This window comes from Esox lucius, chromosome 5 (assembly GCF_011004845.1).
Source record: "Esox lucius isolate fEsoLuc1 chromosome 5, fEsoLuc1.pri, whole genome shotgun sequence".
NCBI classification, from domain to species: domain Eukaryota; kingdom Metazoa; phylum Chordata; class Actinopteri; order Esociformes; family Esocidae; genus Esox; species Esox lucius.
In genome coordinates this window covers 15,109,913-15,136,842 of record NC_047573.1, presented here as the reverse complement: position 1 = coordinate 15,136,842, position 26,930 = coordinate 15,109,913, and the positions used below count along the sequence as shown (strand labels likewise).

General features: G+C 40.7%; 1 protein-coding gene across 10 annotated transcripts in view; it reads right to left on the bottom strand.

Moving 5' to 3' along the window:
* Window positions 1–26,930, bottom strand: part of cacna1g (calcium channel, voltage-dependent, T type, alpha 1G subunit) — a 156,805-nt gene that overhangs the window by 109,340 nt on the left and 20,535 nt on the right. For all 10 annotated transcript variants that reach the window (XM_029119829.2, XM_029119834.2, XM_029119825.2 and 7 more), the window contains exon 3: window positions 23,990–24,087. In XM_029119829.2, coding sequence (XP_028975662.2) covers window positions 23,990–24,087 — 98 coding nt within the window. The remainder of the gene's footprint in view (window positions 1–23,989; window positions 24,088–26,930) is intronic.

Below are 26,930 nucleotides of genomic sequence, written 5' to 3'. Positions count from 1 at the left end.
TGATAAATATATGGACTCAACCGAATTTTTCTTCTTAGTTCATGGAGCCATTGTTAGACAGACATGAAACTTTCACAGCCATCCAACCTTTATTACAATTAAACTGCCAGTCACATGTTTGGTCAACTAGAAAACATTTTGCGATACAATTAGTGAAGAATTTAGTAATACAATTTGGGTACAGTTTGTGAGTCATTTAGCATTCATATACATAGTTAGGTGGGACAACCACAAATCCCAACAGTATTAAATACACCTTTGAGTAACATTGTAGCTGTTAGCAAAAGATAATCCCACATATTGCAAGCATTATATCACAAAAGGTAACTGTTTGGTGAGGTTTGGAGGTCAGTGGAGTTGGAGTCATTTTAGTCTCTCCTAAAAGGTGAGGTTTCAGAAAATGGGCAGGGAATGTTGTGCCAGCTTCCATGGAATACTGGTTCCACCAACGGGTGACAGGACATCGAGCACTGACTAGGCTGAGTGGCAGCAGCCCTCCTGTTGCATTGCCTGAAGATAAGGTTTGGTGGGGGATAAAGTGGTCTGGTAATGGATAAAAGTTTCAACTGGAAGCCAGTGTGCAGAGGAGTAGGTTGACACGGGAAACTTGGAAAGGCTGAACAACGGGGGCTGCAGCATTCTGTATAAATTCCAGGATTTTGACGGCACAAGGGGGAGCCTTCCCAACATTAGTTGCAATACTTAAGAAATGGGATGACAAGGTACTAAATTTATAACTGTGCCGCTTGCTGTTTGAGGTAAGGTCTTACTCTTGGAGGGCCTGAATCTGCGGAGCAAGTTATTTTCGCAGAGAACGACATGGTTTTTGTTCAGGTGTCACATCAAGTGTCTTTGCACACTAGGAGGGGGACATGATGGAGCGGGCTGACAGCAGACATGCCTTTCCCTGAATTAAGAGCTGCTTCAACTTCAATCAATCGATCAATCAAATTTATTTATAAAGCCCTTTTTACAACAGCAGTTGTCACAAAGTGCTTTTACAGAGACACCCGGCCTTAAACCCCAAGGAGCAAACAACAGTAGTGTTGAACTTCTTGAGTTGGCTCGAACCGAGACATGGTGGACAACAGTAATAAAAAAAGCGTGGGGCAAACACCTCTCCGTTTCTCCTGGTACGATCAATCTGACAGGTTTTGTGCTGAGCATGAGAGGACCGGCAATGAGAAAGTTAGGAAGGAGAAACTGAGGATTCAAGCTTACCCAAAAAAGCCATGACATGGCCTATAATAACACATATCCTGGTACATTTGCTCCAAATGTAGGACAATATTTTGAAATGTACATAAAAATTGTCATTGAAATATACCTCCCAAATGCTGTTCAAAGAGGTGTATTGTCGTCCCTGACTGTAAATCTCACATTTGAGAAGGCCCACGTTTGAGAAGGGTGATGGAGCATTGTCCTGCATGAAGATCATGGCCTTCTTGAATGCTGAGGACTTCTTCCTGTACTACTGTTTGAAGAAAGTATCTTCCAGAAACTGGGAGTTTAGTTTAATTGTGCACGCAGTTTAATTGTCTACGCCACAGTGGCTTAGTATTGTTTTTCTGTTCAGTGGCCTGCAACCCCAGAGGACCGTGACTACATCTGAGGATACCAAGTTCCAGACCTCGCTAACTCCCCCGCCCCCAGATCCAATTTCAGAATGCTTATTATTTTAATGTGAAGTCCTGTCTTATTAACAGTGTTTTGTTATTTTAATCAGCTTCCCACCTAATTTGCACCACTGATTTGTCTTTTTGACTACATTCAATGTTCTCTCAAATAAAAACTCTTCTATCTCGTGCCACAGCCCTGGGGCCTAAGACAAATTATCCCAGCTCAGTGTGAGGCTCAGTAAACCAATGGAAATTGGCTATACTAGTAGACAGCAAACAGCAACTTTAAAATTGGCCTTTGCTGTCTACAGACCTCCCCAAAACAAACAAAATTATTCTGAATAATTAGTGCACAGTTACTAAAAACTAAATTAAACTGTATGTACATATGTAAATCAGTTGGGTGATTTATTTTAGTTACTAACACATTTCAAGTTGGAGCAAATTTTTTTAAGAGGTATGGTTATCAGCCAGTTAGAATGATGAAAAAACAGTATGAGATCAGCAGGATCCCAAGATGGCTACTAAATCATGATAATAATGTTACAGAGAGTGGGCTACCAGTGAGAAAGACAGTGGTGTGCCCAATTACCCATCTTTATCACTACATCACTGATATTAATACAAAGTAGTGAGTAATATAATAATAGCACTATCACATGTGAATGTGATTATAGTATCCCCTGTGAGCTTCAATTACGATTTTTCTTTGCAGAGGTGTAGTAATGCCTAGGAATAAAAATGTAACATATTTGTTAATTTTATGCAATTCATCTTGATAACTGACTGAATAGTCGCTGGTACAGGTAACTTGCACATGTTGTACTGTAACATGGGCAGGGCTGGAGACAGCCAGTAGGACCTGCCCTGCCTGTACACATTGGGTTTGTCTGTTTATTAAACTGTTTCAGTTCATAAAACACACTCCAGGGCCCTGAACACCTGTCCTGTGTCCGTTCCCGGTGTCATCTACATGATTGTTGCTGTGGCCGTCAATGTGCTTGTCAGTGAACAGACGTCAGCTGCCTTTGGTTCAGAAAACAATTCAGGAAATGAGTCATTGTCACTGGACAGTTTTTTCGTCATATTATACAACCTGCCTCAGCTGTGCAGTATGCCCTTTTTAAGATGGCTGTAAATATGGTCCAGAATTTCATCATCACGTAGTGTAGGACATACAAAGAAATACCAGAAACAATGTTTTTATGACTCTAGATAACCATAGCAGCTTACTAGATAACAACTAACTACCTAGCTGAATTCCTATTTTCTTGCCTACCCTGTGGAAAAAGAATAAGCATTTAATTATTATGGTTTAATTGTCTGTGGGTACTGTGCCGGCCTAAAGAGGACAGTAGCCCGAGTTACTGCAGTAAAATGACTCCACTTTGGTACATCCACCTCAGCCTGGTCTGGGAAAGTCTGGGTAGTGTTCACTTAACTTTCTGACAACACACAGTTTTTCTCTTCTCCTCCTGCTTCTGCCCACACGCTCTCCGGGGCCCATCTCTGTGACTGTGTGACTCCCCACTTCTCTCTCCTCCCACATCTCTCCCTAGGAGATCCTCTCTAGCTAGGTTGGCAGTAGAAACAGGTGACTCAGGCGTCAGTAATGTAAATCATTTTCAGATCAAGATTTCTCTGGGTAATTGGTGCAGCTGGGTTAATCCCTGTCGGAACGCTGCCGGGATGCAGCCGGAACCCGTCCGCTCACTGTCAGCCGTCACCATGGGAAGAACCAGCAAGAATTTAGTCCATTTTAGAAAGAGAGGACAGGAGGGTAGAGAGAGGGGAATGAGGGTAGAGAGAGAGGTTGGGGGGGGGAGAGAGAGCGAGAAGAGGGTGGTGAGTGGAAGAAAGAAGGTCAGAGAGGCTGGGGAGGTTTGAGGCAGGAGTGGAAGTAACGAATTACAAATCCACTTGCTGTAATTGACGTGTATTTCTACTGTTTGCTTGCTTTGTCATAACATATTTAGATTTAGGTTTATTAGCTTTTTACACAACAATGTTTTTATTTACATAAAAAGGGCTTTTAGAGAGACATCCGTAAACCAAATGCTTTTTATAGTGTAAACCGGTGAAAGTGTAAATTGTCCACCTTTCGAGGTACAAACACTTTCCGCATACATACCAACCGTAGCAACTATGGTGTATGCACATACAGTGGGGAGAATAAGTATTTGATACACTGCCGATTATGCAGGTTTTCCTACTTCCAAAGCATGTAGATGTCTGTAATATTTATCATAGGTACACTACAACTGTGAAAGACAGAATCTAAAATCCAGAATATCACATTGTATGATTTTTAAATAATTAATTAGCATTTTATTACATAAGTATTTGATCACCTACCAACCAGTATAAATTACGGCTCTCACAGACCTGTTAGTTTTTCCTTTAAGAAGCCCTCCTGTTCTCCACTCATTACCTGTATTAACTGCACCTGTTTGAACTCGTTACCTGTATAAAAGACACCTGTCCACACACTCAATCAAACAGACTCCAACCTCTCCACAATGGCCAAGACCAGTAGCCCATCCCTGCACAAGGCTGGGATGGGCTACAGGACAAAATGCAAGCAGCTTGGTGAGAAGGCAACAACTGTTGGCGCAATTATTAGAAAATGGAAGAAGTTCAAGATGACTGTCAATCTCCCTCGGTCTGGGGCTCCATGCAAGATTTCAACTCGTGGGGCATCAATGATCATGAGGAAGGTGATGGATCAGCCCAGAACTACACGGTAGGACCTGGTCAATGACCTGAAGAGAGCTGGGACCACAGTCTCAAAGAAAACCATTAGTAACACACTACGCCATCATGGATTAAAATCCTGCAGTGCACGCAAGGTCCCCCTGCTCAAGCCAGCGCATGTCCAGGCCTGTCTGAAGTTTGCCAGTGACCATCTGGATGATCCAGAGGAGGAATGGGAGAAGGTCATGTGGTCTGTTGAGACAAAAATAGAGCTTTTTGGTCAAAACTCCACTCGCCGTGTTTGGAGGAAGAAGAAGGATGAGTACAACCCTAAGAACACCATCCCAACCGTGAAGCGTGGAGGTGGAACCATCATTCTTTGGGGATGCTTTTCTGCAAAGGGGACAGGACGACTGCACCGTATTGAGGGGAGGATGGATGGGGCCATGTATCGCGAGATCTTGGCCAACAACCTCCTTCCCTCAGTAAGAGCATTGATGGGTCGTGGCTGGGTCTTCCAGCATGACAACAACCCGAAAAACACAGCCAGGGCAACTAAGGAGTTGCTCCGTAAGAAGCATCTCAAGGTGCTGGAGTGGCCTAGCCAGTCTCCAGACCTGAACCCAATAGATAATCTTTGGAGGGAGAAGAAAGTCCGTATTGCCCAGTGACAGCCCCAAAACCTGAAGGATCTGGAGAAGGTCAGTATGGAGGACTGGGCCAAAATCCCTGCTGCAGTGTGTGCAAACCTGGTCAAGAACTACAGGAAACGTATGATCTCTGTAAATGCAAACAAAGGTTTCTGTACCAAATATTAAGTTCTGCTTTTCTGATGTATCAAATACTTATGTCATGCAATAAAATGCAAATTAATTACAAAAAAATCATACAATGTAATACCTATGACAAAAATTACAGACTTCTACATGCTTTGTAAGTGGGAAAACCTGCAAAATCGTGTAATACACATGATCGTGTAAAGGATGGTATTTTCTTATCTTTACACTTGTGTAGTTACCCATACACACTAGTAAAGAAGTCAGCTCCATGATACACAAATAAAGCAGCAAATGATAGCCCTTAAAAGCTAGTTAAAGGTGGGTCTGGCATGCAAAATCCAAGGAGGATGCGCAAGAAGTTGACGTGGGCGAGAAGTAAGCAGCGCACATGGGGAAGAAGTCTCATAGTATCGGGAATGATTTCCTTGACGCGTTTTGGCGTTGTTTCCTTTTTAACTAAGCCATTTATTTCGAGAGCATAGGACACACATTTAATGAGGTGACCATTGCTGAGATAGAACATTTAAAACAACAATTTGAGAGGCTGTAGAGTATACTGTCTGATGAGACATGGCCATTAATACAGACCAGAGCAGAACATAGGGAAGAACTGTCCTTTGCAAAACTAGTCACTGACCTACAGTCTGCTGCCCAGAAGACTCCAGCTGTGGTCTATATCCCTAGAGATTGAAAGCTAAGTGATTTTATTGGTAGTCAGTGTTAGACTGGTGAGTTATGCATGACAGAATGGGCAGTGTCTACACGGTCTGCTGTCAAAGATTCAAGAGTTCCCGAGGAAGACCATATTGAGCTAGTCAAACAAGACTTAAAGGGAGAGGGCAAGTTAAATGTGAAATGTATGCTAAATAAAAAAAAGACAGATGTTGGGAAGATATTCAACGTCCACAAAGAGAAGTATGGAGACTAGGTCCCTAATGCACTAGACTAAGAAAATTCTATGATCGAAAGCAAATGCCTGGTGAGACCATTCGTCTCTTTGCATTCGACTTACAAGAAAAGCTATGCAAGGTTCAACGCATGGAGACCACAGGTGTTCAAGATGCAAACACTGTATTAAGAACAGCTCGTACTTGGGCTTAGGGATGATTTCCTTCAGAAAGAGATGAAAAGAGAAGTGAAAGAGGAGGAGGACCTGAGCTTCGCTCCGCTATTTCATGGTCTGAAGAGGAAGAGTACCTTGCAGCTGTCTGGGCCAAGAGCCCTGCTGCGCCAGGGGTGCAATCAAGGCTACAGCTGCCGAGAATGTTCAAACGTCACTTACCTTGGAAGTTCTGCATGGGGCAATTCAAAAGTTGTCTGCCCGCCATGACGAGCTTTTCCAAAGAAGTACAGGCGAGTGAAAAAGAAAAAGTCATTCAAAATAAGCAAAACAAACCACGACTGAAAGCCAATAAAGGGCAGTTTGCATTCCGCACCACTGGCCGCCAGCAGGAGGTTCAGCAAAGCAAAGGGGTGAAATGCAAAGACACTACCGATAGGCCCACCATACAGTAGGCCAAGGCTGGAGAAAAGAGCCCCCCTAATAATGAGCAGGAACAAACCAGTCAGTCTATGGTGAGGACTAGAGCAGCAACATCTGGAGGGGGTGAGGAGTCATCCCTAAGAAGAAGTGCATTTTGTGTTTGCCTGATTATTGAGAGAATTGTGACAATTGATAGGATGAAGACCAACTGCCTATTAAATCCTCTCTGAGAGAATCTACATTGTCGTCGGCCAAGTGAGTAAAGCTCACGGCTGCTATCGGACGCCTAGAGGCTGATGTTGAATGTCTGGGAAAGACACTGCAAAGGAAGTGTGTATTTGCGTTGAACGATACTGGCGGTGGTGTAAAAGAGATGGAGCGGTGCCTGGTATAGTAGGGATGAATAGGATCAGTGAGATGTTGGCTCCTCATCCAGGCTGAAGTCATGAAGATGGAACGCTACCACCAGCAAACTGGGGAAGCCCATTTTTGGTGTGTCTTGTCCAAGACTGAGAAAAAAGATCAATTAGTAGGCCCAAGTGGAAAAACTATGTGAGGGTGCCAGGTAAACAAGCAGATACTATCCCTGTTTGACCAGGACAGGGACAATGCCTTAGCTGATACGAATATGAAAGTACCAGTGAGGCTTCAAAACTCAAGTGAATATACAATCCAGCTACTTCCCCTGTGTGGTGCAGAGCTTTGTCAACCACGAGACGTGTTGCCCAAAGAGCTGGTAGCATTTGAGGAGGAGGAAGAAGTGTTGCACTTTAAGGCTGTGACCATTAGCGATGACATTAGGACCCCTTAGAGGAAATGTTACCTCTGGCTGCTCCTGTTCAAGCGAATCTCGAGGGATTCACTTCAGCTCAGGTGGAGGTTCTTAATCAGTTACTAGAGGAAAACAAAAAAGTGTTCTCTAAAAACAACAGCGACTATGATTATAGAACTATGGTTACTCATAACATTCAGAGTGGACTTGCACACCCTATCAAACAGAGACACAGGGGGTCCTGCCACAATTGTTTCAGGAATTCCACCTGGTGGCACAGTGTCCTCAAAGAGAATCGTAGCCCGTGGGCGTCGGGAGTTGTGATAAATAAGGACAAGAAGCCATAAAGAAGGACAAGAGCATACGGTACGCTTTGGTTGCGACTTCAGACAATTAAACAATGTGATCCGCAAGAACGCCTAACCACTGCTGCGAGTGGAGGAGTCACTCGATGCACTCGGAAATGCTCGCGGTCAGTGAGCAAGATCAAGAGAAGGCTGCAGTCACCAGACCAGTTGGCCTGTTTGAATGGACGCGGATGTCGTTTGGGTTATGTAACATGCAGGCCACTTTCCAGCATCGTACCGAGGTAACTTTGGGTGACCTCGCCTTTGACACCCTGCTTTTATACTTAGGAGTGTTTTCAAAGGATTTCAAGAGTCATTGCGAAAAGCTGGAACTCATGTTCAATCGCTTGAAACATCAAAGACTAATGATGAAACACAGCAAGAGATACATTTTCATTATGTAAGTTCCTGGGCCATGTAATATAATTTGATGTTGACATGGACAAGGTCAAGTTCCTTGAGAATTGACTCATTTCCACCAATATCAGGGTACTCGGGTTCATGGGATACTATAGGCGGTTTGTTCCCAACTTCGCCCATCTTGCAAAAGCTCTTAATGTAAGACACAAATGCTCCTCCTGATCCTTTTATGTGGAGTGAAGAGTGTCAGACCGCATTTGACGGCTTGAGATTTTGTTTTTGTGACTCTGCCTATGCTGGTGTACGCAGACTTCAGCCTCCCATTTATTCTTAGAACTGATTGGAGTCTCCACGGCCTCAGATCAGTGCTAAGCCAAAGTTTAGTTTGTTTTGTGCAAATCAAGCTAATAATATTTTATATATTTTCATAGTTTTATTTAGTAGCTGATTCTAGATGTCCTTATAATTTGTTTACTTCTTGGCTAGTTCTCTGGATTGTTTTCTGTGTTTAGATATCTCTGAAGCTACCTATTGGGATGGAGAGTATGTTGGCTTCATCTTATGGACTGAGACGAGCTCGTTAAATAATACTTCTCCCTAAACTACATTTATCCAGAGAATTAGCCAGGCTGGCGAAGATTTTATGGACACGTATTTATGAGGACATTCTTTTAGTATCTTTTTTTTTTACATCCACCGCTCTCCCCCAAATTAAAGAACCTGAGTTTCTAGGGCTCATACTACCAAGCTGACAACACACTACCCTCAGCTGCATATATTTACTGGGTGAAACTTTACAATGGAGCCTTTATAAAGCTATTCATGACTCATAATGACACAGGGATTTAAGATGGGTATCTCCAAATGGACGTTATGACAGTTCATGTACATTTTATTAATGGGATTTGTAAAATGAATGGAATAAATTGAGTTGAAGTAGGACTTTAATTCATTCCATTAACTTTTATGACTGAACATTAGTGTCTTTATCTGTACATCCATTTCATTTTGTTATGTACTGAGAGCCAGCAGAGCAGACACAGATCCTCTTCACGTTAACTGGTCCATGTGGCCTGCCACTCCAAGGAGAGTCCTACTATCCTTTCAACAATACATGACGCTGCAATCTCATGAGGAGTACTCTGACAGCTCAATTATGTTACCATCACCAAAGAATATTGGAAATCTCATCAAGGAAGTTAAAGATCCAAAAATCAGAGTCTGCATGGGGTGGCTGCTGATGGAAAATCTCCAGAAATCGATGATCAATGATCCTCAACTCTGAAATTCAGGATCTCTGGACTGACAAAAAGGATGTCATTACTCCCCACCACAGACTTACTTTGCAAATCAGCTCCTGTTGAAACTGAACAGACCTCAAAATTGGTGATGTGAGAATAAACAAAATAAAAATGTAATGATGGTCAAAAACATCTCTACACTTTCACGCCATAAAGGCAGTTAGACTCAAAACCCTAACACAGTATCCTGATTGTAATTACAAACTAAAATTCCAATTGGCGTAGGCATTTGGTATTTCTAGTGTTCATTCTTTTTTTAGACAAACTTTATACACTGTATGCTTGATAAATACTCTCAGTTCCAACTGCACATTTCTCTCTTCCTTTTTCAATGTATTGAAATAAGATAATTATCAAGGTCATTATTTTTAGTTTAAAAGCAGTATATAACCTTTACTCTGTACCTTTATTGGATCTGCTTGTTTTACACCATTGATTTTACTAGTACTTGATTATGATGTTTTTAAGTAGAAGTACTTCTACTTGAGTAATGCTTTTCAGTTCAATATTTCACCCCTGGGCATGGCTACAAAAAATAAATAGACATCAGAACAAGACAGCAAGACACGTACATTTGAAGAGGAAGAGAAAAATGTAGGGAGTGACATATGGAAATAGGAAGACAGTGCTGAGTAGAGATGGTGTAAGGAGTGAGTGATAGATGGGATTATCAGGGAAGAGAGAGCAGAAGTAAGCAACAATGAGAAGCAGGTCTGGATAGATAACAGGCATGTTGGCAGTTTGGCGTTCTATCCAGCTGTATTGTGTCTTCCTACTCTCGAAGTCATCAGCTTTTCAAAGCTACGCTGCCAAATACACACAACACAAATCCAAGCCTTACATAGTAGAGAGCTGAGGCGGTAATGCACAAGCTACAGAGTTAAACAATATTATTACATTCCACAGAGAATACAGAGTAAAGAAATGCAGACTCATAGATGAAATGAAAAAGTAAAAGCAAAACATTACAGCTTGAATCCTATTTTTAGATTATCATAAATTAAATATTTCACCAAAATCCTGTATTGACATCAGCCAGCACATGATTGACATTAGCTTTAGTACCATTATAATTAAATATTTAACTGTTCAAAATAATACTATGATCAGCAAAAACATTATCAAAATTGGATGTGTATTTTGCATTATGTTTTTAATATTCTAGACAGTATATTAAGTGAAATATAATGTGTATTTTACTAGGTCTTGCAATATAATGTGTATCTCTGTGCAACAAGGGATTTCAAACTGAGTTTCCCATAGAAAACTGCAAATGGTTCTTGGGGGGAAGAAAACATGGCCCTATCTGTAAAACAAGAGTGGGATTTTTCTCCAACAATTACCGACAATTGTATTTTTCCTTATCAGTATTTTTTGTATGATTTCCTTTATGATCAGCTTTGCACTTTTGTTTGTTTCCTGCAAGTTCAATCAATGGGTGCTGTTTTTCTGTTTTAATAAAAACCCACATGTTGTTCATTTGTTTTAAACTTTGTCAAAGATGTGTATCTGTTTGTGAATACTGTTTTCATTCAGTTTGGGGCTACTACTGGTTCTAGATGTCAGGCTTAAGATATTTTCTGTAATTAAAACAATGTAGAATTTGACAGCACATAAGTACTAGTAATTAGTGATTAGGCTACTTGAAGCACTGCAGGTAAAGGGAACATTTCAAATGTGTGGAACAACACTGAAACAAATAGATATTAAATAGATATTATCAAATAGATATTTCAAGACCAATTTCATAAAATGCATTATTCTTGAAATAGTCATTCGCACTTGCAATTCTTGTAACCAAATCTTGAATTTTACTCGTGGCCCACGACATGGACTACAAAAAAATTAAATGTATCCCAGAGACTGATACCTGGGCTAGCTCTACAATGTATTCTTCAATAAATTACAATAAACTCTCTAGGTACCAGGATTCAGCAGGATTCAGCATGTTGGTGGTGAGGTGTTCCACATTACAGTCTCTGACTGGGGACACTTTCTGCACAGTACAGCACTTTCTATCTTCATTCCGTTCACTCTCCTTTTATCTCTCTATTTTAGCTCAATGTCTCTCGCCCTCTCTCTAGCCATTAACAACAATGGAAAGCAATGCAAAATACAGACCCATTCAAACACACAAAGACAAACATACACACACACCACACACACACAGACACACACAAACACATTAATGATTCAACTCCAAATCAGAGCAGATATATATATATACTGCAGCATGCTGAGCTATAGGAGTGCTTCTTAGCTCTGCCTATAAGCCTGTCAAAGAGTTTTCTCTGTTCGTATTGCATTAAGCAGAGAGGCTTTCTCACATACATTATACAAGCTATGGGCTCAGTCCTTATAGTGTTAAGCTAACATTTCCTCAAAAATGAAAAGCCATACAGTACAGTAGCATTGTGCAAATAATTTCTGCTGTTGCAATAATGAGTTTCTCTGATGTTTGCTATGCTAATTGCTATGCTAAAATGTTTCAGAATATTCGTATGTTTTCAGAAATTCTTTAGTGTCACTGTAATATATTAGCAGTTATCTTTATTAATTTTTGCAGTAAAATAGACCTGGATTTGTTGAGAGTGGGGCGTGGGTGAAGGAGATGTGCCTAAAGGCGGTCATTGACACCCCAAACTCTGGATGTGTCATTTCCATGTAACTGTGAGAGAAAGTCACACATGATTTATACCAGGTACTGGTAGTTTGAGGTGTTTTGAATGCGCTGATATCAGCCACAAGACGTATGTACACTTGAAGGTATGAATATAATTGTATTTACGGGGTGGGAACAAATGTAGCCAACCAACGCAATCAAGGTGCGGCTCAAAAAAAACTGACCCAGTGCAGAACTTTAATATATACTGTAGTAGTGACCGGAGTGTGATGTCCACTGGAGCGCAGGTTACTTTTAGAGATGATGATATTACCACTTCAGCTAACTTGAATCTGGTGATGCATGTAGAGGGCGGGTCAATTAACCAGAGTTTAAAGCAAATCTTAATTACTGTTTACTTAATTACTCAAAATAAAAAGGTTGAGGAATTACATGGGACTGACTGGAGCATATCATGGTGTGTAAGTTACCCAGGGGTACGGTCCCTCCACACAAAACGAATGTACTCCATCGGACTGAAATGTTGTCTTGTTTACTAACAGTCTTTCTACTCCTCTGTCTGTGTGTGTTCACCACGTCCTTACTGGCAATTTCATTTCAACATGTCTGCCAGGTAACCGGCTGCAGTGAGAGCGCATCTGCTAAAATGCACATCAGATCTGTTCCACTCCTGTTGTCTTGGCTGAGGCTAGGCTTGGTACTATCATCCTTGTGTGTGAACTGAACTCTTCATTGATGGAGGGAAATGGAACACACCTGTGTCTCTCTCTTCATCCACAACAATTGCTAACTAGCCCTTGACATAGGGAATATGTCCAGTGTTCTGGCTCGTTTTTATTCTATTTCTATTTTATTATTCTATGTTTTATCACTATGATGTTGATTTGATGTTTTCATTTGAGTGTTTTTTTTTTTACGCTATTGTATTTTTATATAATTTTTTTCTTCAGTGTAAAGCACATTGAATTGCTTCTATGTATGAATTGTGCTATATGAATAAACTTGCTCGCTTGCTTATTATTATAATGTGTTTAACAACAGTGAAAATAAGGATCTCATAAGGGTTTACAGTAGATCCAGCAGTCTAAATACTTTTTGTTACAAGAAATGGTAAATCAACAGAATGCACAACAATCTCACCAGGTTCACAAATGATCATGTTGAAAAGATGTTGGTCCACCTTCACCCATAACTTAATCAGTCATAATCTTTATTACGTTTGACCTTGGATCTACAGGAGGGTTAAATCCTTGATATAAACATGAGTAGGGTTAAAATAAATAACACAACTGAAGATGGTCAAAAACGATTTTACTGTTTTATAAGACACCCACATTTGCACATTTGATTCGAAGGTATTTTACACACAAACTGGCTGACACTAAAGACACAGCTGGAGAGAAAACAGGTGCTCTGGCTCTTGATTCTAACCACTGCTTGTGAAGATGACTACCCCATCATTAATGAGGGAGCTACAGAAAGGACCACTTGTACCGCCAACAGAAGAGGTCTTTCCAATGCACCGGACCAGACTGTGGAAAATGAAGTTGAAATTACATAACTGATGTTACATACTGGGGGGCCATAATGGAGGAATTACACTCTTATTACGTGAGCAAGGGTGTAAATGCATCATTAAACTTTACGGTCTCACAGAAATTGAGAAAAAGTGGAGATAGATTGGATAGTTTATTCCTTATCAGCTGGGGAAGCCTAATGTTTTTTTGTTTGGGTGAAGTCAGCTTTCACTGATATAGGGCTTTCTGATTGGAAAAAATGCATCACATCCCTTTGAGAAACAGGACACAAGTCAAACACTTTGAAATGCGACATTGACCTGGCTCGCACTTACCCAGGTTCATGGCATTGACTGTCACCACAAAAAAGGAATGCATTGAAGAGGAGAATTATTGGCAAGAAGATTTACAGCGTGTTGTTTCAGTTAGTTTTTGGCAGGTCGATGGCTTGCGTTCAGAGGGGGAAATTAAGTGCTGGGTTCCCCCCAGAATGGCAATTAGCTAGGTATTTTGGAGTTTCTCAGCAATTTTTGCCCATTTCTCATGAAGCTAATGAAGAAATATGGAAAGGGGGGCGGAAGAACACCGTCATGCTTATCCTCCTTTGTATGTGAGCATTTTATTGCCTTATTGGGACAGCATGATATAGCAGAAATTATATGACAGGTGCAAAAGCCACCATTTTTATATTGTGGTAGATTCTGCCCTTGTTCTAACACATTGATCATTTTACTTTTCTAATTTGTTATATATCACAGGAGGGTCAGATAGTAGAATGCTTTTCCTCTTGCTGAGGGTTGACTTGACCTTGTGGGGGTGTGTAGTGTGGACTGCTGTATTGAGGGCCAACATCTGCTTCAAATCAACCAGGCACTTGAAAATGGTCACATATGGGCTTGAATGAACATATTGAGACATTAAAAGACTTCAAGAAACTAATTTAAAGGTATCTGATCATGTTAGGTTGCAGAGAAGATGGGTTGGTCAGGTGCATTACTCATCTTTTTAAGGCAAGTCTACAGGTGTTGCCATTTTAACTGCTTCAAGTTCTGCCAAAATGATTACATGCTTGATGGAGGAGTTTTCCCATTTCAGACCTCATCTCAGAGTGAATACTCCAGTCCACCACACCTTCACTCGCATTGGATATTTTCTCTTAGACAGCAGGTTGCTTCCTTCAGGGCACTCCTGTTCATATAATGCTACTGTTCTATCAGACTATGTACTGGTCATGTTGGAGTTGCACTTAAGGACTGTGATAACACAAGTCCTCCTTGGCGTCTTAGTTTCCATTCATTATCAAATTATGACTTTGCTAATTTCATATCACAACAAATTGACTTATTTGTGGATACTAACAAGACCCCAAATGTCATAGGGCTGGAGGGATTCCCAGTGAAATTTTACTAATTTGACAAATTAGCACTTATTCTGATCGATAAACAAATTGTTTCACTCCCTTAGCTTACCTCTAACAGCTACCCAGGCCTCGATTTGGTTGATTTTGAAAAGAATGAAGACTCTTCGTCCTGTGCAAGCTACTATGCTATAAGTTTGCTTTGTGTTGATATGAAACTCTTTTCTAAGCTCTTAGCTATGCGTTTAGAGACTGCTTTACATTCCATTATTTCTCCAGACCACGGAGGGTTTATCCGTGATAGGCACTCTTTCTTTAATCTGAGATGTGTATTCAATGGGGTTTATAGCCCTTCCACCTGAACGACTTTAGAGGCACAGAAGGTTTCTCTTTATGCGGATGACCTTCTCTATATGTATCCAATCTTTCGGTGTCCGTACCAGCCGCTCAACATATTTAGTTTGTTTGCTCGTATATCATGTTAGAATCATAAATTAGATAAGAGTTATTTTGTTTAAATGTAGCCGCCCGTAATTACCCTCTGCATAATCTCCCTTTCAAGATCACCCAACATAGCTTTGCATACCTGGGTATGCAGATTACATTTAATGACATCTTCATCCTTTTATTGGCGCTAACACGTGTGGATTTTGAGCATTGGTCATAGTTACCTTTATCAATTGTAGCACGAGTACATTCTGTGAATATGAACATCCTCCAGAAACTGTCCCTACCTTTTTTAATGTCTGCCACTATTTCTGTCCCAATCTTTTTTCAGCAAAATTGACATGTTAACGTCAGAGTTTATTTGGAATAAGTAAGTCCTAAGGCTTTACTGACAAGGCCAAAATCTCTCGGGTGGTTGGCTGTGCCAAATTTTAGGTTTCACTACTGGGCTGCTAAACTTCGAGTGCTGCAGTATTGGATCTGTTTAGGTCACCTTCCCCTCCCACATGGATGTGTGTGGAGACCGCCTCCTGTAATCCAGCCTCATTACCGGCCCTTATTCATGCACCCATCAACATTCCTCCACCTCCTCAATCTAAAAATGTTTTAGTTAAGACGACTGAAGATCTGGAAACAATTCAGGCACCATTTTGGTTTGCAGGCACCCTCCTCCTTAGCCCCAACTGCGTCTAACCCAGTTTTTTGTCCTTCTGTAATTGATAAGGTACTTTCCTCTAGGACCCACAATTTTGTCCTTAATCTAAATTTGTCTTTTTCACGGATAAAGCCTTGGACACAAGAACCGTCTGCACCTGCCCTTATTTACATACTGTATGACGTAATTTATGCGGGTGTGGCGATCATCAACCGATTAATTGGTAGCTTTCAGCATAAATTACAGCCTAAAATGGCTAATTAACCATTTGCCATTCTCCATGACAAGATCAGCACAGTTATGGAACACTCTTTCGTGTCTCATCTCAGTGCAGAGGTCCTTTGGAAGAGCAAGGCTCTGCCATTATTAGAGTAACTGCTCCATGCACAACCATTAGTTTGTTTATCCTCACTAATCAGTTTAAGACCTGTTAACTAATCAGGATGCCAGCCACCGAAATTATAACAACCATTAATGATCTCCAAGTATGTTGATACTATAGACCTGAGTGACTAAGGAAAAACACGGCAAAGCAAGTTCATTGGTCTAGCGCATTGCACACACAAAGGCAATTCAAACCTTACAAATACATTACATAACAGATAGAAAATGCAGAATAAAGTGAAAGAAATCTATTAGGTTTCATATTGTGGTACATTTGTATGTGTTATATTCCTCATCATTCTTATTTTATATTACCTATTATTATTATAATTGTAGTTGTGGTTACTGAGGCTGTTTCTATTGTTGTTTTTCATGAAAATGATGGTCTTATTGCGAATCAAGGATTATCTTATTTTCTGACGTTAATTTACACGTTCTCCGACCAGACGTGAGTTTGATCGTAAGGATACGACAAAGATAATAGATAATATTGATGAATACCACCTCTGTCGGTGAAATGACCATACGATCATTTTCAGATCTAATTTATAGTACACACATTTCATGAATGAAGGCCATTGACCCTAACCCTAAACCTTTCGGACTCCTTTGCCTACTGGGAAGGGTATGATATTGATCTTGTATTCCCGCGTCCGTTCATTATGTCCATCTTCGCTGAATAATACTAAAACCCTGTGGGAAGGAGACTTGGGATATAGTTCTGGGTCAGGTCCACTCTTCATCCATTTGTGCTAGGCACCGCTTTATTCAGTGTAAAAGCCTTCACCGTTCGCATTTAACTAAGGTCAGGCTCTCCAATGATCTACACAGATGTCGATCCCACTCGTGTCAGGGGTAAGCAGGCTCCTGCTACTCATATCCACGTTGGTCATGTCCCCGCTTGCATACATTTTGGTGTGAACTCTTCAACACTCCATCCCAAACCACTAAAACTCCACTAGAACCTACGGCTCTCACAACACTATTTGGTCACCCTTCCCCCACTCTACAACTCCCAAAATATAAAGCTGACATTGCCTCTCGTTTTGGCCAGATGCTTAATTCCTCTTAGATGGAAATGTGTTGCATCTCTCTCTCACTGCTCCTGGACAAAAGATGTCTTCCACTTGTATAATGTGACAAGACATGGTGGCCTTTTTTCACATATGCTAAGGAAGTGGTCCTCTCCATAACTCCTGACTGATTCCATATGTTATGGTTTATTCTCATGTATGTACAGCTCACTGCAGAGGTGTTATGATACATGTCCCACTGACTACATATGTCTTAGGATATTGCATATCCTAACTTTGACTAGTTTTTGTTTTATTATTATTATTATTAATAATAATAGTTTTTTTCCTGTTGTTTGATTTTTTAATGTTTTCCATTTATGAATATTGTTATGTGCTATTTTGTTGCACTTCAAATTTCTTGATCTCCTTGACAATGTCTCTTTGTTCCCGCACCAGCAGGCTTCAGGAAGAGTTTCTTCCCATCTCCTGTAACCCTGCTGAACTCTGTGACCCATCCAATCTCTAACCAGACCCACCCACCCACCACTTAGTACCGCCTCTCAGGGACCTTTTTGCACTACTCCCTTGTACAACTTGTCTACCTCTGGAACCTCATTGCCGCTATCCCTGCATTTCAGTTGCACGGACCACCTTAACTCCAACTTGGCTCAATTGCACAGTCAGATTTTGCCACAACTAATCATTCCCTCTTGCACATATTATACTTAATACTTGTACATTTGTAAATGTTCTGCCTTCCCCTATTTGCCTTCACTGCTCATTTAAAATGTCCATTTTGCACTGTATTTGCCTTCATTGTACATCTATACATTCCCCTTGTAACATACACTTTACTTAATACTTGTACATTTCCTGCCCTCTTCTATTTGTACTTCTGGTTAGATACAACTGCATTTTGTTGTAATGTACTCATACTGTTCAATGACAATTAAGTTCAATCTAATCTAATTATTGTACTTAAGACTGTTTCAGCATGCAGAAAAACCGGTGTGCTCTGTTCACAAACTTGGAAAACCAAATAAACAAATATGGGGAGAAAAACACAACTGAATGTCGCACACAATGAAACAAGCTCCTTAGTTAATGAACTAGAGAAAATATAACCTTAATATTAGAAAGACAGTTGTTTCCCTTCTGAAAAATGTTGGATTCTGAAGTAAGATGAACTGTCTGACAAGCAAGTGAATTTGTGATACCTCATTGCAACATTATGAGGAAAGCCCAGGGCAATTGAGAGAATGCATTCACCTGAGGGGGGACACTAACAAGAGGATGACCTCATCCAGTAAATGACCACCACCTTCACCAATATCACCACCCCATTATAACAGGTCCTTACTTTGGGAGTTATAGTACAGTGTTCCCTCTGAAACCAGATATTAACCCAGCTGAACCAATACAATTTGCATGACAGTTCTAATTGTCATCATCCAAAATCACATTCAAAACAAACACCCTACTTCAAAATGGGATATTTGTCCAGCTCAAAAGGTTACTTGTTCAAGCTGTATTACAGAAATGCACAAGCCCCAGGGATGGCCTTTGTCCTCTTGGTCATTCAAGCATTTTCCAGACTCTACAAAGATATATCCGGAAGCCAAGAGGTGACTTAGTCATCTCTAAAGCTTCTGCAACCTACACATCTCCAGTGCCTTTTTGAAAGTATATAAACAGCAATTGCCCACTCTAAAACCCCACTAACCTTCCTATTTTTGCAGAAAATAATAGCTACTAGAACATCCTTAGAACGGGTTTAACATAATCATGTTTATCTAAGGCTGAGTACACAAACAAAACAAGAAAGGAACAACAAGCAAAAACAAGGAGAGGAAAGTACAAAACAACACAACTTCAGCACACAGCCCAACAAGGCATGACGAGAACATGATGAAATGCTCAATCTTACTAATGCTAAGTCGATAACAATGTGAGACTGTGTGGGGGGTTAGGGGTGTGTGTCTTTGCTTATCCCCTGGCAACATTTGTGCAAGCCTACATCAATGTGTTCTGGTGTGTGCGTGTGCAATTTGATAACAGTGAGGGGTGTGAGTTGCTGTTAAAGGCCTATACAAAGACTGTAAAGATGGGATCACTGGAGCAGTGGCCAGTATCTGTCTGTGATAATCACTTATTGACTCACAGGCTTAGGTTGGAGTGCATGCCTATCAATCATGATGCTCTGGCTGGGATGGAGCTTGCTTAAAGACGTCACGTGACTGACTTGATAAGGAAAGCTTACTTAACCCTTAGAGTGCAGTGCAACAATTGCAATGTTCCTAAACAATGCAGTTACAAAATTCAATGACATTAATCATAGGGATATTGTGAGGAGGATTGTTTTGGAAAATAAAAATTTTCAGGAAGTACAGAACAGCGCAGTAACAAATTAGTTTTTTTCAAAGGAATGCACCACCTTCATGGCATTTTATATTCAACTTGGGTTTTCTGTCTAGTTCATAGTTATACAATTACGCTAATTTTTCAGCCCACTACATACACTCTAACAGGCAACTTATCAAACTGTGTCGAAATTAAGTGTACTTATGTTCTTTACCGACCTTGAAAAAAGGATATACAGTATGAGCAGAAAGAAACATTAATAAAGTAAGGGTTATCATTATTAATCATTTGTTCATGCCTTTGTTCATCATTCATCCATGTTAACTACTGTATTCATTAATAGTAGTTCATGTGCCCTTATCAGAAAGTGTTCAGAATCAGAATTTCAATCACATAATGACTTTTAGCAAGCTTCCCTTATAAAGAAACTCAGTCGCATTATATGTCTTTAGCAATTAGCTAGTTCCAATTAGCTGTTTAAATGTTTTTAGGTTCAGTTATCATTTCGTTAGCTTGCTCAGCCATGTCCTGTTTGTGTTAACGTGAAGGTTATTTGCAATTGTCTCATCCCTTTACTAGATTTTACTACACAAGCTGAACATGAAGGTATTTTGCACATAGGTCCAAAATTACTGCTGTAGAGTATAAGCACTTTGTGAAAACCTCTGATGTAAAAATGGAATGACAAAAATAAATTTGATTGAAAACTGATTGATTTATGTTTATTTCTTGCATATGACTTGCCTGTTTCCACTTCCATTTAAAAGACATGAGTCATCTCTTTCTTCATGTGCATGTGTCCAATGTTTTTACACTGGCAGTTAATCCTGTCATTCTTGAAGAGAGGATAATGTACTATCACTAGTATTCTAACTATAACCCAAACATTAGTTCATACTCTTTTGGCCCACTGAGTAATCATTGAGCTGGAATAAAGCATTAATAAAGGATACCTAATTATTAGATAATTGTTTTGTGTCCCCTTAAGTGAAGTGATGAATAATCCTACCATAACAATGACAAATGAATGACCCATTGGAGGATATAAAACATTTAGAACTGATACCTCACCATTAGTTAATATAAATAAATAATGTTAAACTATCATTATCTAGCTTACCTTAATAATGGTTTCAAAAATGTGATTAAAAGTCACAACAGATACTGTCATGTGTGTGCGTTTCTGTCCTCATGTGCCAAATCTGCCAATGACATCCCTCTAACATCCCCCTGGCGTAGGTACCTAGATTATATTACTTAGCCAATTGTTCATGGAAACAACTACATGAATGAATGTCCTGTATCGACATTAACAAATAACATTTCGAACTGTGTCTCCCTGCAAAAAAACGACATGAGTTTATGTCCTGTGTCAACAAGAACAAATGAGAGTACACACGGTTAGTTAATGCATTTGTAAATCAGTAATAAAGTAGGGGTTATCATTATTAATCACTTGTTTATGTCTTTGTTCATTATTGATTCATGTTAACTACTGTTAATTCGTTAATGGTAGTTCATGTTCCCTTATTGGAAAGTGTTAACAAGTTTATTTTTAGGGGAAGCTCCCTTCTTGACATGTAGCGTTATGTATGGTGTCCTCTAATGCCCTCCCCTCTCTCCCTCTCCTATTGATTACTCTCTCCTTACTTCTCTGTTTCCTCCTGATGACTGTCCTTCTACTCTGTCCTCTCCATCACCCTCTACTCTTTTGATCACCCACCACTCTCTTGATCACTCTGGTGCACGCTCGTTGCCTAGAATTTGACATTAATTTAAATTACCGCCAGAGTTACAGCAGAAATAACCTCTCAATGTCTTTTTCACACACGCTCACTCACTGTCACACTCTCACCCCCCCCCCCCCCAACACATACACACATACACTCACTGACTGGTCAGGTTTCTAATGAACCTTTAGCTGTCTTTCTCTTGTGAGGGACACAGCACTTACAGAGGTACTGTGGAGAGAGTGACATGACTCACAAATTAAAAGTCACAACAGATACTGTCATATGTGTGCAAGTGTGTGTTTCTGTCCTCACGTGCCAAATCTGCCAATGACATCCCTCTAACATCCCCCTGGCGTAGGTACAGGATGTGAGCCTAGATGTCGATGCATTTTGAACTGGGAGACTCCACTGGTGTCAGCAGTGGCTGTTGTCTGAAGCTGAGGGAATGTATCTGTCATCTCTACGACAGGCCTGCCATGTTCAAACATCCATCAAACTACCCTAACTGGACATGGGAGAGGGTTCATTAAGAGCACTGGCAGGCTGTCTGTGTGTGTGTGTGTGTGTGTGTGTGAGTGAGTGTGTGTGTGTACATATTTGTGGGTATATCTGTCTGTTTTTCTGAGTAGACAGGGTGAACCTAGTGGTCTGATTCATTTGAGAAAATTGACTCATTGACACTAAGTGTTTAAAGTTGACAAGAAAATAATGATAATGGATCCATGATTATGGTAAGAGATGGGTAGCCGAGGGGCAGTGAAACAAAAGTGAGGGAAAGAAAACGGCTTTAGTGTATTATAGTAGAGAGCTATACATTTCTTTTTATATTTCAGCCAAAAGATCATATTAAGAAGATAAGTCATAAGCAATGCCATAGTGCCATCCAAGATCATTTTGAAGACATCTTTGCTGTCCCCAGTGGACACAGTGTCCCAGAAAATGGATACATTCATTGCTACATCTCATTGCTTCACCAAATGAAATATTTGACTGGAGTGGGAAGGTTGTGAAGGAAGATTGAGTGCACTGACAAATGAACAGTTCCCAGGCCCACAATTATATTTACATAGCAGGGAGAGGAAGAGGAAAAACATGATCACGCCTCCCGACCAAAGAGGCTGGGTCTTTGAGCAGCAGGTATAACAGGGGAGGCCTGAGAATGAGTGGGCGGAATGGGAAGTAGATGAGGGTGGTGTGTTAGAGCAGCATACATTAATGCAGGACAGAACCACTTTGATAGACATCAAATTGGTGAGGACTAAGAGGCCTCTGAGAGCCCTCAGATACTTTGGGTGGTAGAACGGTAGAGAGAAGGGCTGTATGAAGACAGAGAGATGAGGAGAGGAAGTAATGTTCACTTAAAATCTTGACTTATTTTGTAATTTATTTTAATTCTGTTTTCTTTATGGTCTACTTGCGTTGGCAGGGTAAACACGTTTTCATGCCAGTGTATCCCCTTTGAATATAACTGAATCGAGAGGGCAGACAGAGAGCAGAGGAAATGAAGAGGGAGAGGATTGAGACATCCTCATACTCCAGAAGCAATGAGACATACTCAATGAGACAACCTCATACTCTAGAATCAATGAGACATCCTAAATGAGACATCCCCAATGAGACATTCTCAATGAATCAACCTCATACTCTAGAATCAATGAGACATCCTAAATGAGACAACCTCATACTCTAGAATCAATGAGATATCCTCAATGAGACATCCTCAATGAAACATCCTCAATGAAACATCATCATACTCTAGAATCAATGAGACATCCTGAATAAGGAAGCCTCAATGAGACAACCTCATACTCTAGAATCAATGAGACGTCCTCAATGAGACATCCTCAATGAGGCATCTTCATACTCTAGAATCAGTGAGACATCCCCAATGAGACAACCTCATACTCTACAATCAATGAGACATCCTGAATAAGCCATCCTCAATGAGACAACCTCATACTCTAGAATCAATGAGACGTCCTCAATGAGACATCCTCAATGAGACATCCTCATACTCTAAAATGAATGGGACATCCTAAATGAAACAACCTCATACACTAGAATCAGTGAGACATCCTCAATGAGACAACCTCATACTCTAGAATCAATGAGACATCCTCAATGAGACATCCTCAATGAGACATCCTCAATGAGACATCCTCAATCAGACATCCTCATACACTAGAATCAATGAGACATCCTTATACTCTCAAACCACCCCTCCAACCACCACTAAAATGATTTGATATGGGGCATATGATTGACTACTTCCACACAATCACACTCCACTTTGCACAATCACATTGCCAGCCATCAAGACCGCAAATTTAAGCACCCAGTTTCCAAACAAATAAATAATGATGAACAGACAGAGAGAAAGGCTGAAAGAGAGGACACAGGAATGTGGAAAACAAGCACATGAAAACAAGAGGGGAATCAGAGCCAGGGCATTTACCTTCATCAAAGACAGAGAGAACAATGTCAGCCAATAACCCTGAAGTGACCTCTGTTCAGGGGAGGAGGAAAGGGCCGGTTACTCACTAGGTACTCTGTTGATGGCTCGCAGGGGTCTAAGAACTCGAACTGTCCTCACCGCCGTGAAACTCACATTCTGCAGGTTAACAGAGTACTCCAGCATCCTGGAACATAAAGAAAAACACAGACAGTCTTACTGACATGTTATAGATCACAATTAAACGGTGATGAACGGCTCCCTAGAAACTGCACAAATTATTTTGTAGCATTCAAATACAAAAATTAACATTAAGTCAGTTTTTTCCCATTCTTCCGATTGAGTCAGGGACCAATTAAGACCTGGGACACCAGGTGGGGGCAATGAATGTTCAGGTGGAACAGAAAGTTGGTAGTACACCTTATAGGGGATTGACTACCCTTTCTCAATTTCTTATGTAGTCCCGAGCTCATTTGAGAGGACTCCAGACCAGTGCAGGATAGAGCACTTTGGCCATTGGAGTTTGAAACTTTGTCACATAAAAGAGAGGGACCAAGGTAAATCCTATCTAATGTAATAGTTTAATCTGTGTAAGAGCCTTTTCTATCAGTTTTCTAACATTACATATCTTTTCCCCCATGCCACGCAAAGCTAAAAGTTGAAACAGGCACAAGAAACAGAGTTTTTGGACCGGAAGGCTAGCCCACCCCCAAAGTGCCTTAATTCCGAATACATACATACAAAATTGATTGAATGACAATACATTATTCATTAAAAAAAACATACAACTTATAGATAGACCACTTAACTCAATGGTAGAACATTAAAGTCAACAAAAGTTCATTCAATTAATCAGAAAAAGAAACAGACATTTATTCAAAATGTTGTTGGTACTTTCCATGAGGTCCGGGTGACCGACATCCTAAAGAGGAGAAATGCTTTTGTTTTTTAGTTTTTGGTTTCCTGATTAAAATGCGTTCTTGCAGTACAACTCTGGATCACATGGAACACAGGCAACAGCTGGCAACATCACCTGACACTCTCAGAGCCAGGGAACATTTAACAATGACAGCCTTCAAACATTAGAATACTACTGAATGCATTCACTGAATCACAGTATAATGCACCTCCCCTGAAGTGTATTATTGCCCTGAAACTAGGAGTACTTCTTATGTCACCATAAGAAGTACAGATTAAAATAAGTAAAAAGAATTGAATAGATGTTTGTCTGTCAGTTGTGACCTGCGATGAGAAAGCAGGTGTTTCTGATTAATAAACATGGTTGCCATACTTGGGGGTAGTATCTTTCAAATAAAACCAGCTCGGAAGCAAACATTAGGCTGAAATAAATGTGCACATATTTTAATAGCAAAACATTCTACCCTGAGAAATCACTTCTGGAGTTCCCACTTGAATGCCAGATATATCATACTTAGGGTAAAATGATTGAAAACGATGACCTATAGACGTAAATCATTGTAAAACATCATAGGTTAACTCTGGACATCGCCAGGGTCAAAACAGTGGATTTCTACTGGTGTGGCATTAAAACGCATTCAATCACACAGTAAATGCAAAACATATTCTCGCTCTGGGTAATTAATATACTTGTCTCATTTCGTGCTTGTCAATTTCCTCAACATGTTGCTGTGTCTGTCTGGTTGGAAAGAGTGAGTCTTGGCAAATACTTTCTTTCTTGCAACTTGAACTGTATTGAACTGATTAAGAGCTGCATGCACACACACACAAACATGCGTGCAGACACACACACACACACAAATATACACACAAAGATGAATACACACATAGATACACATATGAAGACACACACAGAGATGTAAACAACACACGTTCCCCCAGGGGACAAGTGGGTGTACGCCACTGTTGATCTTTCTGCCGACAGACATCAATAGTCGTCTGAATCAGTGGTCATTGACATCAGGCTGTAAGATAAAGACAGACTAAGATCATGGCTGTTCTTAACCTTCAGATAGAAAAGGCTTTTCTGATCCACTGCAGTGAGTGTGTGCGTGGGTGTGTGAGATCCCAGAAGCATTGCAGTGGAATAGAGGGGGTTGAACAGCGAGAAGAGAGAGAAAGTGGGAGATGTCAACTCAAGTGCACCATTCCGCTCATTCTCCACTCTCTCTCTCACACACACACACACACACACACACATGCGCATACACACACACAAACACTCTTACTCTCTCTCACACACACACACACACACACACACACACACACACACACACACCCTATCTCTCTTTCTCCTACCTCTCCTAGTTCAGGTGTATAGAATGTCTCTCCTCATTGCAGACATTCTCTGTTAGCAGTAATACCAGGGTGACATGGCGTCACACAGAAAGTAATGGCATTTTATATCATGCACGTGGGAGGAGGACTATTCTGGTCCGCATTTCTTCACTGGCCCCTCGTTCCCCAATTTCTCTCTCTCTCTTCGTCTGATCTCCGTCTCTCTCGCTCTCTCACCCTCTCTGATCTCTCTCGGATCTCGTGCTGTTTCTCCGTCTCTGTTCCGCGTGCGTAACAGCTGCTGTCCATGTGTGTCTTGGAGACACGCAGATGAAGGAATTCCCTCCTCTCACTAAATCCAGGCCTGCTTTCGCACAAACTCACAACACATGTAGGTGCGTATGCCTGTGTGTGTGTCCCGCGTATGCCTGTGTGTGTGTCCCGCACATTTGTCAGTCAATCATTCATCGAGAGAGAGAGGGACCAAACAGCGACTTTGTGCGTGCGTGTTGTATTTGTGTCTGTCTGTATTACCGTTTACTTGTCTGAGGGGACTCCCATTCACTGCTGTACATGAAGAAAGCGGGAGGTACTGATGAGTGTTTGATCCTCCGCCACGTCAAGTGTATGAAGTGGAGAGGCGTTACGGTGCGACCTTACTGAGTGAAGTCACATTTCAAATTTAGCGCTGAAATTCTGTGACACACGGCCCCAAGTAAAGAGGCATTTTCTGATGTTTGATAGTGTAAACAAACACTAGTCCATTATATCGGA